Raw genomic sequence first — 20,869 nt, 5'->3', positions numbered from 1 at the left:
TGAAGGAACTAACAGATTTTAACCAAATTTGGCATGTAGCTATCTGCACTCTAGAGACCATAGGTCCTTTTTATCTGATTTGCAAGTGAAAATCTCCATGTGTGTTGTCTTTCTCATTAGAATGTTGAAAGCAATGACTGCCTCATTGTTGCATGGCATCCCCAGTCCTAAGCACAGTACCTTACCTATAGTAACTACTTAATCACCACTCCATTTATTCATTCATATTAGTAAGGACCATCAAGGTATGATTTATGGTTCAGTCTGCCCTTTTGAAACTGAACAATAGCCAATATAAGTCTTCAGATGGACAAATCTCATGTTCTTTAAAAAGCATTTGAAGAGATTTTAATGAATATGCTTTATTATTAGAGTGTTAGGAATTTAGTGCTTTATTTTATAACCTGGAAACAAAATAATGACAATATTTTCAAGAAGCCACAGCTTCTAAATCTTTTTAATGGGTCAATGGCATTTGGTAAGCATATAGAGATGAGAAATAAGTTTTTGAACTCAGTAAAGTAATAGGATCATCGATTTAGAACTAGAAGGAACCTTAGAAAGTATGTAGTCCTATCTTTTCAATTTATAGATAGAGAAACAGTACATCGAGGTTTGATAACTTGCTGAGGTTCTTATAATCTCTAGAAACTTTTCCTTTAGCAAATTTTGTACAGCAGAATTGGTTTATCTGATTTGATCTGTAAACCATTAAGATTCACCAAACTTAGAGCTTGTAGAAATATAGTAATCACCAAAATCTGGACACTTGAATTTTACAGTTTATAACACTAAGACTCAGAGAGATCAAGTGATTTGCCCACAGTTACATAGCCATAAACTAGTAGAGGTGGGCCTAGAGACCAGATCTCTTTTTTAAAAAATCATATTTTACTGAAAACATTGTGGCCATTTGCCAGGATCTCCTTCTTCTCCTTTTTTACCTCATCTCTTATCACCTACTTGTCTTCTGCTACTATCTTCTCTTTCACCCCTATCTCACCTAATGAAGTAGCCCTTCTCCTTGCCAAGGCATTAATAATGATGATGATAATAACAACAGTGGTTGTTGTGTTGTTGTTATTGTTGTGTTGTGTTCGTCCTTTGTTGCCAAAGAAGACCATGACATCAGAGAAATGATGACATGACTTGCACTTGACTTTGTTTTGACTGAGGGAGGACTGTGCAGGTCACCAGTCTTACTTCTCCTCCTGAGCCATCTGGGTCCAGTGACCAGCTATTTATCAGGACAACTGGAGATGGCCCAGGGTGCAATGGAAGACCTTGGCCTTTTGGGCTGGCCTTTTCAAGTACTTGGAGGGAGGTAATGCCTATTGAGTGAATAGGCCTCTTTAAGAAGTAGTCAGGGAATGGCCCTTTTAATGAATAAAAGAGAAAAAAATAACTAAATCAAGTTGAGAGGGAAACGGACATTTAGCCAGCAGCAATAATAATAATGATAATGCAGAGGAGGGAGGAGAGAGGAAGAGGAAGAAGAGGAGGAAGCACCTGGGTTTCAAAGCCCAGCTCTGTGGCTTTGTAAAACATTGGATGATCTCTCAGGTCTCTTCCTTAAGTTCTAAATCCTATGATTGATAATAATAAGAGCTTGCAGACTAATTGATCATGAACCCATATGAGTAAATTGGAGCATAAAACCATGCCTGGTTGACCCAGAACTAGGATATACGTAATTTGAATCCCAGTATTTTTTTTCACTAAATCATGTTGAATCCATTATTAAAATGTTCTCATGAGCAAATTTTATACTTTATTTTTAAAGTTATGTATGACTCTAGTGATTAAAATATAGTCTTTCTCCCTTTAAGATACAAATTGCTGGCTTATGATCAAATATGAAGTTTAGGTGAATATTTTCACAAAATAGAAACTAAAATAGAATTATGGAATTTACTAACGTGATCATGTAAAATTCATAAGATTTAGGTTTTGGTGATTATTGGTGAACTGTTTATAAACAAAACTTGTTTAAAATACAGAGGTTACATTAATTTCTATTCTTTCTGTAGTCATCAGTTGTTTAAAGTCTGGTTATTTGGTAGTTGTCCGGAAATGTCGCTTCTCCTCCGTCTTCCTCCTTCTGCCCTTCCCAAGCAGCAAACTGACTACTACTTGTCAGCACCGAGAAGACAGTGAAACCTAAAGCAGTCTGTCTGCATTTCTAGTTGTTCTGGTCAAAGGCTGACTCGTGTGAAGTATTCACATTTTTAAACTTACATTGAAGTTATTCATGTTGTGGGGGGCAGAGCATCACTGGCAAAAGTCTGGCTGCTTGCAATTAAATGATTTTTAAAAACCGTTTTAGTTGTAATGTATCTTGTTAACTGCTTTCTTCTGCTCTTAGATCTGAGCTGTGTCAGTTACATGCCTTACCTCATAGAGCTCAACGCTTCTCACAATGAGTTGACGACGTTCTTCGGTTTCAAGCCACCCAAGAATCTCAAGGTAGAATTTATGACTGTGCTAAGTATTTATATACCATGTTAGACAGGTAGAACAGTGCTGAAGAGACACGAGAAATTTACTTTGAGAGACTGAGACAAGAGCAGATGACAAGTTTGGAGTGACTAATCACGTTCAACCTTTACATATTTAGAAGAGTGAGTCAAGCTGGATAATACGACTATTAGCCTTTGAAGTGAAAGGAGAAAACAGGATATTATGTATTTCATTTATTTTGAAGAAATATAAATATAGGCTAGCCTGTCAACTGACAGTATTTTTAGAAAAGTCTGCTAAAAACTAACAGGATGATTTAAGGCACTCCTGAAAAAAAGTTCTTCCTTTCTCTGAAGTTCAGAAATTATTAATATATATTTTTAAATCAGAGAAGAAACAATTGCATGCAATATTGAGTTTCTCATTGTTCCAAACATACCCACTTTATGTAACTCAGTTTTTAAAATTATCATTGACTCTTTTTTTACGAGTTTTCATATAAATTTATGTAAATAAATGGGATAAATATATGTAATTTGTAAACCATAAAGTGTTATATAAGTGCTAATTATTATTATTACACAAAAATTTCAAATCTGGCCATACCTCTACATGTACTTTTGCATCCCTAAAGCATAGATTGCATTAGGCATTTTATAAAGCAACTTGATATACTGGAGACTGTATGATTAGCATTGTCACATGACTCCTTTTCTTAATGAAAAATGCTTCTGTGCTTTTAAACTTTGTATGGCTAATCATTTATGTGAATTCATGTTTGTATGATATGGACATAAACTCTTACTGTCTATTTCCCAAGGTTACATTTTATGTATAAAACAAATTAAATCTAAATTTTAGATCTAAAGTTCTTTAATAAGACATGGAAATCTATTTCAAATTTATTCTACTACAGCATTCATTTGTTTATATTTCAGTGTCATGGCAGAATAGCACTCATTGATTTCCTCTTTCTTGCGTAGTAATCGCTCAGTTATTATCAGTCTTGTTACTTTTTTCTTTTAAAATGTTTATTTTTTGTAAGATGAATGTATCAGATTGTCATTCCTCTATAACCATAAGCCACATTATGTTCCTCTATGGAACCATTAGGCAGTCTGGGGAGGTCACTCAGTAGTCACATTGATCAGACACTTTGTGGTCTCCCTTGCTGATACCACTGCCAGTTGTCTCAGACCCTGGCAGAGTTTTCTTCATCCTGAAATATGCCCTTTACCTCTTGGGAAGCCTCCTTAGAATCACTTACCACTGGAGGTACATATCGTAGTATCTTCTTCCAAGACATCCTACCACCATGAAGTCCCCAAATCTTAGGGCAATTAGCAGGATTAAAAATATGGAGCCGTTCATAGGTCCCCATCCCCCAAAATGGCAAAGCCAGTACCCATATAGCCCTCAATCACCCTTCAGAACGAGGACAGTGATTTGTTCTCCCAATTCTACCTATCTGGTATGCCTTCCTTTCTTCCTGTTTAACTTTCCCAACTATATGTTTCTAGAGATTAGAAACTGTTTCTTACACTTTTTTGTACACCCCCCACCCCAGAGTCCCTAACTTGGTGTCTTGCATGTGCCTAGTAGATACTCAGTAAATACTTGTTGGTTTATATTTAAGGGATTACTTTCTTCTGGCCCTTTACTTCATGAGGATTGCAGCTAGGCTCCAGTGCTTATCAGAGTGCTTTGGTATTATTACCCCTTAAAACCTCTGTACCAAATATTCTTGAGGATATAAAATTAATCATGGTCTTTGACTAAGGTACATTTTATACACATGCTGAATAGGATGCATGGAGATAAAGGATAAAAGAATCAAAGATATAAATTAAGGAGAAATAAAATCTCTGAGCCTCAGTGTCTTTTAGTGAATCATTTGCCTTTTAGTTGAGAATGAATATAGAGTCTAGAAAAGACTTTTCTTGAAATAATTATGAGAAAGGTCGTAAATGGAAGGATGTAGGTTAAAGTATAAATATAGCCAGATTCTTCTCATCTTTACTAGGTGGACAAATTAATTGAGACAGGGATTAAAAAGAGCAGAGAAAAAGAAAATCAAGATATTCATATAAATTAAAAGGATAGAATTTAGGGACATCCAGAGAAAATGAGATAAATGATACTAAATAGGAACAGAATGAAGAAGGTTCCTGAAGGACAAATACAAAAATTTAATATGAATTTCAAACACTGAGGTGACCAATGGAGGAATTTGATTTGGTTTGTGTATGTTATAAGATCACCTATGTCAGTGGTCAGAACTCTATGGAAATTACATGTTCCTTGGACTAGTCAAAAGATGAAAGAGAAAGGGGTTATTTAAGAGATGTTTGCAAAGTTTTAGTATTGAGGATTTTTTCGTTAATTAATAAAATTTAAACTTGCCTTTTCATATTAATAAGCACAAAATTTACATTTGTAAATCATTAAATCTAAACAAAATCATTATTATTCGTTCTTTATGTAAACATTTTTTCTTATGCTATACTACTGTAAAAAGATGGAAGAATAAGCAACTTATGGCAACTCGGTATTTTTTTTTCAGAAAGTGGATTTTTCATACAACAAAATCCCGGAAATGAATGATTTGTATGCATACACAGGGCTCAGTAAACTAATATTGGATAGTATCCTTTGGAGTGGATAAAGGGAATATTTTTGATAAGAGATTTATCAAGTTTGCTAATTTTTTACATATTTGTGATACAGAGGTATTCAACAAAATTTTTCCTAAAGCTATAGGAATGACATTTCAACTTATTTAAAACATTTGAAAATAAAATGTTGAAAGTAGGTACATTTTTTAAAGAATAAAAGTTTGAGTCAAGAGTTATGAAAATAATATTGTTAGGAAAGCTGTGAATTATACTCCTGATGCTTATTTATTTTTGTTTCAGCTATGGGATTGCAATTTCTTGGTTTTTAAAGTATAAATTCATCTACACACATGCTAGGTTTTAAATTAATCTTACATGTGGAAATATGGATTTAGACAATTCTTTTGTTGCAGTCTTTTTTGTCACCAAACTAGTATAGTCTCTACTCACTACCTGCCTGAACTAATAATGGGAAATCCTTCTAACTGTGGTGCAGTGGATAGAATGCTGAACCTGGAGTCAAGAAGACTCATCTTTTTAAGTTCAAGTCTGGCCTCAGGCACTTACTGGTTGTGTGATCCTGAGCAAGTCACATAACTGTGTTTGCCTCAGTTTCCTCATCTGTAAAATCAGCTGGAGAAAGAAAATGGTAAACCAATCCAGTATCTCTACAAATGGGGTCATGAAGAGTCAGACATGACTGAAGTGACTCAGCAACAGTTTCTCTAACCCCACTTCACACCCTATTAATCAGTCCTTTATATCATGTCACTCCTTTGCTTAAAAGTTTTAACTGGCTCCCTATTTCTCCCCAAAGGAAGTTCAGCCTCATTCACCCTTCACAATCCAGTGTGGCTTAATTTTCCAGCCTTATCCCACGTTGGCCCTCCTCTCCTCCTTTTTCTTTATACTCCAAGTAAACTGAACCACTTTATATAGTTTTATATCTCTCTAATGAACTTATTGTGCAGTACTGTGTGTTGTGGTTGTCTGTGTTTGTGATGTGTTATAATTTTTATGAAATCAAGGACTGTGTCTTATCTAAAACTTGTACCTCCATTACAGCTTAGCAAATTAGTCTGCATATAGAAGGTACTTTATAAATGTTTAATGAATTTGAGGCCAGCCTAGCAGGAATGGAAAATGTTTTTTTTTAAAAAAATCTATTTTTAATATTCATTTTTAAAACTTTTGAGTTCCAAGTTCTCTCCCTCCCTCCAGTTTTTCCCCCACCCATTGAAAAGACAAATAGTATGATGTCATTTATATATGAAATCATGCAAAAAATATTTTCATATTAACCAAAAAAACAAGAAAAATTTTAAAAAGTGAAAAAAGGATGCTTCAATGTGCATTCAGAGTTTATTAGTTCTCTCTAGAGATGGATAGTATTTTTCTTCATGAGTCCTTCATGACTGTCTCATTGTATTGATCAGAGTATCTATGGCTTTCTCAGTTGATTGTCATTACAATATTGATGTTACTATGTACAATGAGTTCCTGTTTCTGTTCTCTTCATTATATATCAATTCATGTAAATCTTCCCAGATTTTTCTAAAACCACCCCTCTCACAATTGCTTATAGTGCAGTGATATTCTCTCACAATCATATATACTACAGCTTATTCAGAAATTCCTAGTTGATGGGTATCCCCTCAGTTCTTTGCCATAACAAAAAAGAACTGCTCCAAATATTTGTGTATATATATATCCTTCTCCTTTTTCTTTGATCTTTTTGGGATAGAGATCTAGCAATTGTATTGCTGGATCAAACTTAGCCCTTTGGGTTTAATTCCAAATTGTTTTCCAAAATGGTAGACCCAGTTTACAATTTTACCAACAATACAGTAGTGCACCTATTTAGGAATGGACAATTTCTATGGTGGAGTAAGGGGATGAGGCAGATTGTAGAATACCTTCATTGCCAGGCTAAGAAGCTTGGACCTTGAATACTAAAGGGCATTGGAGCTTTTGGAATCACTTGAACTAAGTGGTGTTTTAGGTGTTTTAGATGACTTATAATGCTTAGAATTTGGGTAACTGAGAAAATAGAAATGGGAAGGTTGGGGGGGGGATAGCTGGTTTGGGGAAGGGTAAAAGGCAAACTTATTTTTAGAAATGTTGAGTTTACAGTAATATGACTTAGATACACTTCGAGTTAGAGGGCTGTTGGAGAAAGAAGACACAGCCAAGAAGACACAAGAGCTCTCAGAGAGGTAGGGGGTTAATGAGGACAGTCCAAGGCCAGAGGATGGAAAGTTTTAAGGCATGGTTAGTTAGAACTGAAATGTGCTAAAGAGAGGTCAAGGACAAAGAGAATAGGTGACCTCTCTAGTGAACAGTTTGAAAAAAGTGATGAAAAGAAGGAATAAATAGATTGCAAGAAGTTAGCAGGGTGATGAGTGGTAAGGAAATGGAGTCAATAGATAGGGACCACTTGTTTGAGAAGTTTAATAGAAAAGTAAGGGGAGGTGAAGTAAGATGCTTGTATCTGCATTGGAGACAACAGGCTCAAATGAAGTTTTGTTTTTGTTTTTTTTGGAGTAAGAGGAGACCTGAGCACTTTTGAAAGGAAAGGGAAAAGTGCCAGTCAAAGGAGAAGTTGAATTGTTCCTTCATAGAAGCTTGGATCATCTGTTATGGTAGACCTTTTAATACTTTTTCAGAGGATACAAAAGAGGGAAAAATTTCTTACTGCCCCCTCAAGAAGACTTGAGAATATCACCTTCTGTGCTAGTTGTAACTAAGCTCACCTAGAGGTAAGCTGTACAGTGAGACCTCTGCTGAGTTTAGAGGTTCTGTGGGAAAGCACAGAACGTCTTGAAGTAAACTATTAAATTAGCCAAGACAAAATCCGTTGCTAGGAAGGCGGCAATGTGGTCTTGTGCTCTGTCTTTCCCTTCTGATTAAACAAGTCATATTCTAATGTGTATGCCCCTGAGCATTCACAGTCTGCATTCTACTAACTGCTAGTGTTATCTATTCACTGTTTAAAATGGACTTTGCGTAGAATTCATGCATTCTCAGTTGTCTCTTGCTTTATTTAGACATTTTAAGTGGTTCCTATGATGGTAACTTAACGTTGACTTTCTTTTCTTATAAATATAAGACTTTACAAATATTTTCCTTAAATACAGCCCTTGGTGTATAGATAATGAAATAAAGGATATCAAAGGATTAGAGAATTGTAAAAATCTAACTCATCTTAGTTTGGCAAACAACACAATCAGTAAAATGGATGGCTTATGCACTTTACCGATCAAAATACTCTGTCTGGTGAGTCTAAAAAAATTCTTGTTTTTCCTAAAAATGTTTTTTAAAATCTAATGAGAGTATGAATGTTGATTTCTTCAAATTTTAAATTTTTCTTAATATCTTAATTGGTTTACAAAATGGGAAAACATTCATGTTTTTCTTTACTTTTTTAGGAATGTGCCATTTTTCATCGGTAGTATCTCTTTTCCATATTTATTACTTGGCAAATAAAGATTAATATTTTGAATTAATTTTAAAAACATGTTGATCATTTCTGTATCGGAAAAATGGCATTCACAATAACTTCCAACAATATTTTAAAGAAATGAAAAATGTGTAGACACCAGTAACACTCATTAATAAATATTAGAATTTAGAAGAAACAATAAAAAACTATTAAGATTTTTAATTCCATAATTTTCTATAGAATCAATAAGAAGTTATGACAGGGAATTATTAAACTTAATCAGTAACATTCATTTATTCATTTCATTCATAAAATGATATGTAGTGAGAAATTTCATATTATCACAGATTTAAAGAGGGAAGGGACCTTAAAAGTAATTTAGGCCAGCTTCCTCATTTTACAGATGAGGAAACTGAGACTGAGAGAGGGTAAGTGATTTGGCCCAACATAAAAATAAGTTCTTTTATGGGGAAAAAAATCTACAAGATTATTACCTCTCAGTACACATACCGCGTTTCTGAAATAACTTCTGCCACTTGTTTGGGGAATGATGATTTAATTTGTCAGTTATTCAAGTCCCTGCTTTCTCCTCCTTTCTACTCCTTGCCTTTGTATCACTATTCTTTACCACAACAACAACAGGTTGGGCAAGATGGTAGTGAATTTCAAGCTAGCTAAATTTACTTTCTGGTCATATTTAGGTGAATATTTTGATGAGGAAGATTGGTTGAAATTGGTCTTTTAAATGAATTTTATTTGTATCTTTTTAATTTTGTGGAATTTTCTGTTCTTATTCCCTTCAACATAGCACATTTAGTGTTGACTTTATTCTTCTTTCAAAGAGATTAAAGTGCATTTTTAAGATTCACCATATTAAACAGCAAGGAAAGCTGGGCCAAGGTACTCAGATCAGATTATAGACGTGCCACAGAGAGATACAGTCATTTGCCTGAGGCTGCAGAGTAAGTTGATTAAAGGGATCAAGATCCAATTCACCTGACTTTAGGTTGTGTGTTCTGTCTGCTCCACCATGTTAATGGACTCACTTACTTAAGTGAAAATTCGAGTGATAAATAGAAGTGAAATATGTAGAAAGATAAGAATTTGGAGTATTATGGGTAGCATCTATAATGAATTTTTATTACTTGGGGAATCATATCCTTACTCTAGGGCATATATGCTTGGTGCTCCCATTTACTTCATGTGGTATGATTCAAGACTGATATGGGGGAGTGCTAAAGGGAATAAGAATTAAATCCATTATTAAAATAATGCTCATGGCATTATCATATGTAGAGTGTGTTCCAACACTAAATAATCCATATTGACAATTTTTTTTTCTTAAGTATCCTTTAGGAAAAGCAGCACCTCCATTCTCTTTTCTCAAGAAGCAATTAAGTGAATTGCCCTTTCATACCACAAAGATGAGTTTGTGAAAACATGGAGTGTGGTGTCTTTCAGTTTTTTTTTAATTATTTGAGAATAAATTTTTTCTATTTTTTCATTGTTATACTAAAATGAAATTACACACACATATTCTAGACTTTATATTTGTTTAATTTCCTTACCAATTTAAACACAGCCAATTACCTCATTTTAAACCCTATTAAAAAGGATTTATTTTTATCATTAATAGGAAGGATAAAGAAAAACATTCATTATCAAAAGCAATTATTAATTCTCTGGCACCAGCTTTCACTGTAAACTGAAATGTAAATTCATCTCAAGAAATGACAATGACTTCCAGGCTTTAAAATTCAGTTTCCCTGAAATAAGACCTGTTTTTTTATTCAGAATAGTAGAGTTATGTGTATTTCTGGTTTCATTCCTTTTAGGAATGGTTTATCTCTTATGAGTTTATATCTTGATGTATTATTTCTTAAGAATTTCTTCTTATAACTGGCAGAAACCAATTAGGAAGTCCAGGAGACATGGAACCTTTTCTTTCTTGTTCTGTGCCTTTAGGCAGTCCAATTACATGCCTAGCCCACCTACCATTTTTAATTGGTTCCACTGTGTTGGGTGAAGGGATGGAATAAGAACAGTAGCTACAATGACTGTAGACCCTTTGATTTGCAGAGCTTTGTGACATTATTTCAAGGTTTGGTAATGATGGATTAATGGCATTATTGTGGAATTTTGCTAGTTGGGGATATGTTTTGTAGTATATGCCTCAGTTTCACCACCTGTAAACTACTTACCAGAGGTATTATAATTGTGACTTCATTGGAAAGGGCATAGTGAACTCAATGTTAAGTCTTAAATTAATCAAACTTAAGTTTGAATCCTGCCTCTGATACTTCCTAGCTAGCTGTATGACCCTGGGCAAGTCACCTAACCTTTCTCAGTCTCAGTTTCCTTATCTGTAAAATGGGGATAATATAGGACGTATCTTACAAGATTGTTATAAGGATTAAATGAAGTAACATGTATAAATTATTTTGCAAATCTTAAAGTGCCAAATGAACATTAGTTAGTTATTATTATGAATTATTTAAAGTATCTAAAGCATTGTAAACATTGTCAGGAAAAAAGTAACTGCAAAATTGATAAATTGCATGTTTTTTTTTTTACTACAGGGATATCTATATTTGAATTATATTCATATGAATATTTGTGGTAAATAGGTATATTAAATATGTTCAGTTTTTTCTTCCTCCATAATTTTACCTTTTATGTCTATTCCTGTTATAACTTTTACCCCTTCCAAGTCCTTAAGCTCTAAGGAGTGGTAAATTTGGTTTTAACTATGGAAAAAAGAATGTAGGATGTATTTTTTAAATGTCTTCTTCTCTACCTGAAAGTAAATAATGAGTTCTGCTTAATGAAGAGAACTCTTAGGAATTGTATACCTTCAAAGAGACATTTGGGAGCTACTTACAGAATCATTTTGTTTTTTGTTTCCAGATTTGAAAGATCAGCAATTTTAGAACTTTTTTTCTTTTACTGTATACTCTATTAAAATAAATCTTTATGAGAAATAGTAGGTGATTATTGCTATTAATAGCCTAATTAAAAATGTACAAGTCAGGAAAAATGTTAGATATGCTTGGCCAGGTCAATATCATAATGTTCATTTCTTGAGCTTTTAAGAGTTTATTAAAGGATAGGAATAATGTTAAATAGTTACACACAAAGTGACATTAGTGGGTGATGATGCTGAGATGATAGTTTTAGTTTACCCACTTAAACTGAAAATATAATTTTTTTAGTGTGAATCATAGAACTCAAAGCTAACTCAAGGAGCAATAGAGATAATTGCATTGGCAATCACCTCTCTTACTGGGGACTGTTGTAAAACTATTATAAAATATAAGATATTGCTATTATTATTTGTGATTAGGAGTACGGAAAAAAGGGGGAGATTGGACAAAAGGGCAAAATTTGCCTTGTATGCTTTCTTTTCCATCTTCATTGTAAGAAAGAATACTCATATATGAGTAACTGACCTTCTAATGAGCAGAAATGCTCATTCTTGAGCAAGTTTTGAAAAACAGGGTAATTGTGTAAAGCTGCCGACATTCAAGAAGTTTTTTGATTAAAGAATTGCATCAGATTTCTATTTCTAATGATAATCTTCGAATTATGCTGCCATTTATTTAGTTATTCAGAATTTTATTTTTCCTATCAGTTATAAAAGGGAATAACATTTATTTTTCCTTAATGCGAATGAAGATAGTGTATAGTGGGACTTAAATCCAATTGTATTCATTCAAACATTCTTTCCAGCACATTGAGTAGATAGACCAATTGTGGCCAGTTTCATGCGGTCAAGAATCACCCCAGTGGCATATTTGTGATCTGCATCATTCAAAGGAACTCCCAAATTGATGAGTTCCGTTTGACTGTTGAGTATTGGAATGTTTATTGTACTCATTCATTCAACATGTGAAGGACTGAGGAAGCCAAAGAGGAGAATGATTTACTGCTTCTTACCAGATTTGAACATTGTTAAAAATGGAAAAATGGTCACTTAGGAACAATAACACTATTCATTGTCAGTAACCTGAAACAAAATTCAAAGTATGTTTGATCAATTTTAGAGCAATAACCAGATCGAGGAAATAACTTGTTTGGACAACCTGAAAGCACTGCAGAACTTGGACTTATCTGGAAATAAAATCAGTAGCTTACAAGGCATAGAAAATCATGACTTTCTGGAAATAATCAACCTAGAGGATAATAAGGTAACATCATATATAAAAACAGTTTTTGTTTTCAGGTTTTTTTTCCTTAAGATTGATGACTGTGAACTCCATGAAAGCAAGGATTGTCTTTTACTTTTTTTTGTATCCCTAGGGCTTAGTACAGTGCCAGACTCAGAGATGGTGCTTATTAAATGGTTATTGACTGACTGCCTGACTTACCACAATATTCTTCATAGTAGTTTCTGAAAGGTTGTCTATTTTATCATATTTTTCTCTCAAGACTGCGGCCAGAATTTTTGATCCAGTAGTTTAGAGATCGGCTGCCTCCACATTTTGGGTGGAAGGATGAATGGTTGGTATTTGGCAATTCTAAGATGTTGGTTCTAGGAAAGTAATGGTGTCCTAGGTAGCCTGAGAGGAGGCTGCCGTTAACAGTATTTTAAAGGAAGATTGCAGAGTCTGAAAAAGTGAAGCATTTCATTTTGCTTTTAATACGATAGCACCCACCTCCAGATAGAATCAAAGAAGGCAGAAAGGTACCATGCTCCATGGTTTTCACAAACTTATTTTTGTGGTATGCACGGGCAGTTCACCTAATCTCTTCTTGAGAAAAGATAGAATGGATGGACTACTTTTCCTAAAGGATACTTAAGAAAAAAAATGATCATTATGGTAAGGTACTCAGAGCACAGGTTGAGACTTTTTTTTTGGACATGGCTAATGTGGGAATTGTTTTCCTTGACTATACATATTTGTAATGGATTTTTGTTTTTTGTTTTTTTTTTTAATTTTTTAAGTTGGGGGAAAAGATGCAGGAGGGAAAAATGCAGACCTGAAAATAGAATAAATTTTAATTTAAATTTTAATACAATAGAACATTCTAACTCTGCATAATGAATAACTAATTATATTTATTTAAATCCCCACACCATGCTTAATTCACATTACTTCACAAATTACGTGAATTGTTTTCTGCTTTTAATGACACTGTATTTTTACTAAAATATATTTCAAAGCATCAAGTATTAAGTTGGTAGACTTGGCTGATTTGTTCTGTAGTATGGCTTCAGAAACAATTTTGTTCACTGTGGTGACTTTGCCATGTTTTGGGAAAGGTTTTATTCCTAAGAGAAGCTTCAGGGTTCCTTCCCATGTAAATGGGAAAGGTCTTGGTAGAGTCAGTGCTGTCTAGAGCCAGATGTAGTGCTCGGTAAAATTTCCCCATTCAGGAATATTAGTGTCCCCCTCAATTTTAATCTGTGTCTTGTCATTCAGGGGGTTAGAATGAGCAAAAGTTCCAGTGGTGCAGAAGAGGGAAGAGAACATTTTACAGCTTAGATGAGACGATAGAAATTCACGTCTTTTTTTCTTTGCACATTGACCCAAATTTGCTGCCAAACGAAGGAAATCTTAGTCACAGTCCAGTCTGAAAGTTCTGTAGGCAGTTACACTTCCTACTTGCATTCAGAGGCTTCTTGGAAAGCTGTCCTTGTCACCTGCTCCAAGAGCTATTCTCAGATATAGGAACATAGCTTGTTTTCCCTTGCATTAGAATAAAATTTGCAAATCAAGTTTGCCATTCAGGAATTGAAAGAAAAAGTATCACTGTTAAATAAAGATATCAATGATTTTCAGAGATGTCATCATGACCCCAGTGAAAATTAATGTTGTCTTTCCCTTTCCCCTCACCTTTATTGCAGAGGTAAAAGACTGGTTTTGAAAGGCTGGATATAGCGTGATAGTGTCAGACTTTTTCAAGACATTTGTGAATTTTGTGAAACAGTTTTTTTCTATGCTATTCTTTGTTTAAAAGGATGGCTCTCTGGGAAGGAGAAGGAGAGGAGTACATTGGGAAGTGTAGGTGATATAGAGACAAAATATGACAAAACAAGGCATAACAGTACCAGTAGGGTCCCTTTGGCAACAGATGGTGCTGGTGATGTAAAGGACCCTCTCTGATCTATCACCAGACTTTCTTACTGCCAGTATCCTCTAGCAGGAGGACTTTATTTAGTTAGATGGGGCAACTGGGGGAGGTCCATTCCAAATGAACCAGTATCTCAGGGCCTGGACCCCAGCCTGGTGACCCTCATGAACCCTTAGCATCATGCCTGGGAGCACATTTGTTACTGAATTCCAAATGTTCTATGGTCCATTTTCTTACATTCATTGTCCGCTTCCCAGGTATTCCTTCAGAAATTCTGTAGCAAATTCCATCGACCCAAAAGCAAGGGAGAATCTAGCCCAAATCTAATTTTGTGTTTTAGTTATCCTTGGTTCATTGCCATCAGAAAAATAGTCAGGGTAATCTGGTCAGTTACTTGCCTTGCATGCTTCCAGGTTAACATCTGGTAGTTTTCTTGCTAGATCACCATTCCTTCATATATAACAATACCTCCCAGTATGAGGACAGTGATCTGTAGATGATCCATAATAGCCTCCTGCTCAGGAAGCACAAGGAAGCAGATCTGCCTTATGAAAATTAGGCCAACTGACACCATTGAGCTGGTCTCCCATTTTCCACACTATCTAACCACTAGATTGACTGTCCCACCGCAAATTTTGGCCAGAAATATGACCCCATTCTACAGTAGATTTATTCTGAAAGGAAATATTAGACACTTTAACTGAGAGATGTAACCCCATGATTTCTCAGATGAGGAAACTGGAGCCCAGAAAAGATCAGCATTTTCTTCAAAAATCTTCTAAGTAATAAATAGCAGAGCTAGAATTTGAACCAGTGTCATTTGACTCCAAATCCAGTGTTCTTTCTCCTGTGCCGCATTATTACTTTCAGGCTTGTACTTTTATATCCAATCAAGATTTATTTGGTATTTCAAGATTTATCAAGATTTTATCTGTCATTCTATGCTGATCTCCTCAAATCCTTTTCTTTCAAAAGTGACTGATCAAAGAAAGGAAGAATTCTTCACTTCAAGGTGGCATATGGAAAATTTGTTATCTAGACCAGTAGATAGTATAGTATAGCTCTGGATCTGCAGTCAGGAAGTTCTGAGTTTGAATTCTGCCTCAGACACTTATTATTTATGTGACTACAGGCAAGACACTTAACCTCATCTGCCTCAGTTTCCAGATCTATAAAATGGAGCTAATAATAACATTTGCCATCCAGGGGTGTTATAAAGATCAAATGAGGTAATATTTGTAAAGCTTTTTGCAAACTTCAAAACACTATATAAATGCTGTCATCTTTATTATTTCTGGTAAAATGGGTGGTGTATGTTATGAAAGAATGATGGAGGGGTTCTATGGAAAAGGTTTATTCTTTCACAAAAGTCCACAAGTCAGCTCTCTTGAAACATCAGGACCTCAAAGAAAGGTGAGAACACCCAAACAGGAGGAAAGATGATATTATAAGTTAGTACTCATATTTCTGTATAAGACCCAATCAGGGACAGGATTCTGCCTGCCCATACCCCAGTTTCTGATATCTTAATGGGTACAGTCAACACTTGTAAGTACAGGCCTGCTTGCACCCTGCACAGAATATAAATAAGGCAGAAAGCAAATAGCCTCTGTCCTTGGTTTAGGATTAAATGGCATTCCCTAACTCTGACCTCTTGAGTTCTGGACCATGCCATGTTATCCTGCTTTCCTGTAATATAGCCAACTTCTTTGGATTAGACCCATGGCCTGCCTGTGGTATCTTACTGGACCCACCTTTTTTTGGAGGTCAATCCCTGATTCTTGTCTGTCCTGGCTAATCCTCCCCCATCACAGTTCATCACTAATTTTGACTGTTTTAGTCATTTTTCCCCCCAGTTCTTTTCCTCCAGCCTAATTTAGCCTTGATATTTTAATCTTATTGTCAGAATCTTTCTTTTGCATGAGCAGTTTGGGGAGAGCTTTGGGGACATCAGAGGAGTATCAGATGTCTTTAATAGGGAATACATGGCACTTTCTAAATTCTTGTTGATAGGCTAATTGGCAGCTTTCCTTCAGCATTCTATTTTCTGTCATAATCAGTCAGATTTGTCCTGTAAGGAAAAGGAATGATCTTATTTGGCCTTTCCAAAATTGTCAGCCCTTTTCCTTCTTTCTCTTTATTATCTCTGTTCTCTTGGAAGAATTCAGCTTTATGGGTATCTGAGGAAATGCCATATACTCCTAGGCCAGGGGTAGAGAACCTGCAGCCTCGAGGCCACATGTGGCTCTCTAGATCCTCAAGTGTGGTCCTTTGACTCAATCTAGATTGAGGACCTAGAGGGCCACATGTGATTTCAAGGCCACCGGTTCCCCACCCCTGTGGACCTAAGTCCTTTCCCCAAATCCCTGTAGGGGCCTGCTCTTCTTGCCTTGGCCCATTCTATATCAACGATCTGGTCCCCAGTTGGCATATGACCTTTTTCCTTTTGTGTATGTATAATTAGCTGGTAGCTTATAAGCCCCCTTTTAGGGTTTTAAAAGGTCCTTCCCCCATTATTGCACCTGCACAGTTATTTTTTTCCTTTTTGCTCCTTTTGCCCCAATTTAGTCAGACCCACTGCCTCCTACTGTGATCTTAAGGTCTAACTCTTGCAAAAGTGATGTTTCCAATTAATCAATGAGCCTAATCTCTCCACGTAGACCTTGATATTAAATTGCTATAAACAGATTTTCTCGGAAAAATCAGCATATACTTCTTATTTATCTATTATCTTTGTTCACCAGGATGTCCTTGGAAGACCTCTCAATGCCTTGTATCCATCGACACTTAAGATCTCATTCCCTCTGCATCTCTGTGTCTAACAAGCCACTGTCACCCAATCCTAACAGCCTATGCAATGGAAAAAAAGCATGTGGATTCTTTTTTTTCCCCAAGTGATAGTTTCCTTGCCAACAAGCTTCTAAATATTAACCTGTTTTCTTTTTTCTATTTGAAAAATACCCCCAGATTCTTGGTAAATCACCAGCAACCTGTACAGCTTAACTTTTGACCTAAGTCATCTCTTTTAAAGGGAACCATGTCCCTTTCCACAGATCACAGTGTTTTTAAACAAGGCAGAACACTGTTCATAAAATCGTGTAGGGTAATTTATTTACAGTAACCATCTTTTACAGCAAGATTCTAAAGCCCAGAAAAAGGAATCCTATTTTAGAATAAATGTTTTAGAATAATAAGAATATTTTAGAATAATAAGTGATGTTATTGTTCACCTAAATGACCTTTCTTTACATATGAAGAAGCTAAGGTTAAAAGTGAAATGATTTGCCTGAGATCAGTTAGATAATTAGTGGCAGAAGCCAGACCAGAATTCAGATCTTTCCTTCTCACACAAAATAGAATGAGAGGGATCAGGTCAGTGAGAACCTATATTTGAAGTCAGAGAAGTGGAATTTGAATCTTGGCTCCACTGCTTGCTATGCATTTGGGTCTCAGATTCCTGATCAGTAAAACAAACCTAAACTGAAGTTTGAAAGCTCTTCCAGATCTGAATCTGTGACCTGTGATATGGGTGACCTTGGCAATATTGTGCTGTGTAGAAATGTAAATCCTATGACAGAATCCTAAGAAATAAGGAAAGGCTTTCTTTGAGTTGGAGAATTACTGGAGACAGATAGAAAACGTGGTGGTGGGGGGTGATGTCTAACCAACTGACTGGTCTATTAGTTGACACATCCTTTATATCTTTATATAAAGTCAATTCTAATGGCCTTGGAGCTTTCCCCAGAAGTTGACATTTCCCTTCTCTTAGTTTTATGTGTTAACCAGAAACTGCTGAGCTTCTGAGAATTTTTATTAAGAATTCTAGATACCCTAGTAATAAAGCAGTAATTTCCAGATACTACAGGCTTGCTAACAAGCCCCTGAGGGTACATGGCTCCCCACTTTTTAGTCCCCCTAAAATCAAAAACTCCATACTCAAATTGACTTGTGTAGATTGTGTCCAGAAATGAGAGACAACAGTCAGTTTTTCTGTGTTCAGGCTCAGGGAGAAGGAGAGTTTAACTCTTTTCCTGTGGACTGGCTTAATGGAAGTTCAAGTGGTACTTCTTTCCACCTTGGTGGGATACGTAGCAAAATATAATATATATGCAAATATTCTTCCCATGTGGGGGTTTAGAAATATTTTGGTTATTTTGGTGCTCGGCAGCAAAGATTTTGTTTGTCTCGGCAGCGTTGTGATGCAGTTTTCCTTTACTGCACTATTGGAGGACTCTTGTCACATTTAGAAAAGTGCCTTTGGGAAAAATAAGAAAAAAGTAAAGGCAGTTTTGAGCTTTTGGGAGCCTCGCTAACCATATGTAAAAGAAACATCATAGCGTATTACTTACAGACAATGGAAACAGAAATCTCTTTGTACTCAGCTGCTGAAACTAAATGGATGGAGAACTGATGACACCTGTTGGCTAAGCAGTTTTTCTTCATACACATGAACTTTTGTGTGAGGAACATTTTCTAGTAACAACATTTGTTCTGTCTCCTGACAGCTTAAAAAAGAGTGTAAGAGGTTTGGCAAGAAGACTCTGCACATCATCAAAACTATGTAATCGTTGATTTTAATTTTTAAAATACTCTCTTGGTAATACATACACAAACATATCAATATGTAGCCAGTAAAGTTGGATTGTGGGTGAGTAAATTGCAGCCAACATGAATAATTCTAATAGAGTGTAGTGACCCAAGAAACCCCACATGTTTTTTGTTTGCACTATTTTCTGATCTGTTCACTCTGTTTGATTTCTGACTGAAAATAAATATGAAGAAGGTGTAGAATATCAGAAGCGTAATTGGCTGTTCATTGCCCAAAGGAGTAAAAATTTAGCAAGCGTGTTTCTGGGTGAGAGTTCCCATTCTGTAGAGGCTAATGCATCTTTTCCAGTCCTGTCAAGCTTGAATAAAAAACAGAATAATCTTTGTAGCATGCTAAATTGGAAAGACCCCCCAGTGACTCCTTCAAGTTTTTATTGTTTTTGTTATTTAGTTTTGTGTTAATATTGTGTTTCTGTGATTAAACAGATTGCAGAGTTGAGTGAAATCAAACACATTGAAAATCTGCCACTTCTCCGGGTGCTCAATCTTTTAAAAAATCCTCTTCAGGTAAGATGCAGCAAATACTGGGAAGAAATGAAATGGACTTTCATTGAATCAATTATCTCTAAGCAGAACTTTTGGTAAAGAATACAAAGGAACATAAATATGTCCATCTTTATTGCCTTATCTAAGTGACAAATCACCCTCAAACTGCTTGTTATTAAAATCAGAAGCACTCTCTTTACTTGATTATCTTTTTCTTGTCAGTTCAGTTAATTTTCAGTCATGTCCAACTCTTCGTGACCCTATTTGGAATTTTCTAGGCAAAGATACTGGAATGGTTTTCCTTCTCCAGCTTATTTTACAGATGAGGAAACTGAGGCAAACAGGGTTAAATGACTTGCCCCCTAATAAGTGTCTGAGGCTGGATTTGAACTCACAAAGATGAATCTTCCTGACTCCAGGCCTGATGCTGTCTCCACTGTGTCCCCTAGCTGACCCTCTCATTCTTTCAGTCTAGATAATTTCAGACTCCCCAAATCTTTGCTGACTAACAAGTTTAAGGGTCATGCAACTTCCACTGAAAGCAGAGCCCAGTCCTGAACATCGAACTTGACTGCTTTGGAGTTGTTTGTCACTCACCCTGACTGGTATTAAAGATTTCCTAGAGAAGCTGTTGGTGTTGTAGATGAAGGTTTCTTTGGATTGGCCAAGATATCCATGGTTTAGACAGAAAATATTGTGTAATAGCAGGAAGAAGAACCTACCGGAATAAGTCTGTGCTGATTTTCTGGGAAGAGCATTTTATTTGCCATGAAATTACTATGTAGTAAAGAATGTATTCCCTCTCCCCGTTCCCTCATCCCTTTTCTCAGTCACTTACAATGTTTGCCCACTTGCTCAGCTTCTCCCTTCTGTGAATCTATTTAATCACCCGTTTTCTATCTCTCCTACCTAGCTGCAGTTTCACTTACCACTGTTTTAAAAAATGTCTTATGTTTTATCTACAAGTATCCTTAAAAAAAGGGAACAGACAAGCCCAGATTTTTGCCCTTAGCATAATCACCCTTATGTGAAAATAGCATAAACTACTCTACTTTCCTTATTGGTGAGATATTAACAGGGTTTGAGGTTTAAGTGTCAATTAGGACTTATACACACTCCTGTAAATCTTAATACACATTCCTTGACAGCCACTTGCACAAACATACACACAGTTACCCTCTCT

General features: G+C 35.6%; 1 protein-coding gene across 5 annotated transcripts in view; it reads left to right on the top strand.

The window, feature by feature from the left end:
- LRGUK (leucine rich repeats and guanylate kinase domain containing) overlaps nt 1-20,869 on the top strand; it is a 118,651-nt gene that overhangs the window by 9,038 nt on the left and 88,744 nt on the right. For 3 of the 5 annotated variants that reach the window (XM_072652710.1, XM_072652711.1, XM_072652706.1), the window contains exons 4-8: nt 2,366-2,466; nt 5,024-5,105; nt 8,227-8,351; nt 12,561-12,704; nt 19,627-19,707. In XM_072652710.1, the coding sequence (XP_072508811.1) occupies nt 2,366-2,466; nt 5,024-5,105; nt 8,227-8,351; nt 12,561-12,704; nt 19,627-19,707 (533 nt within the window). The remainder of the gene's footprint in view (nt 1-2,365; nt 2,467-5,023; nt 5,106-8,226; nt 8,352-12,560; nt 12,705-19,626; nt 19,708-20,869) is intronic. The other 2 variants (XM_072652707.1, XM_072652708.1) reach the window with 2 other exon arrangements.

The sequence above is a fragment of the Notamacropus eugenii genome, chromosome 3, assembly GCF_028372415.1.
Source record: "Notamacropus eugenii isolate mMacEug1 chromosome 3, mMacEug1.pri_v2, whole genome shotgun sequence".
Taxonomy (NCBI): Eukaryota; Metazoa; Chordata; class Mammalia; order Diprotodontia; family Macropodidae; genus Notamacropus; species Notamacropus eugenii.
Note: the sequence above shows the minus strand (reverse complement) of the source record. Positions and strands in the feature narration are given on the sequence as shown.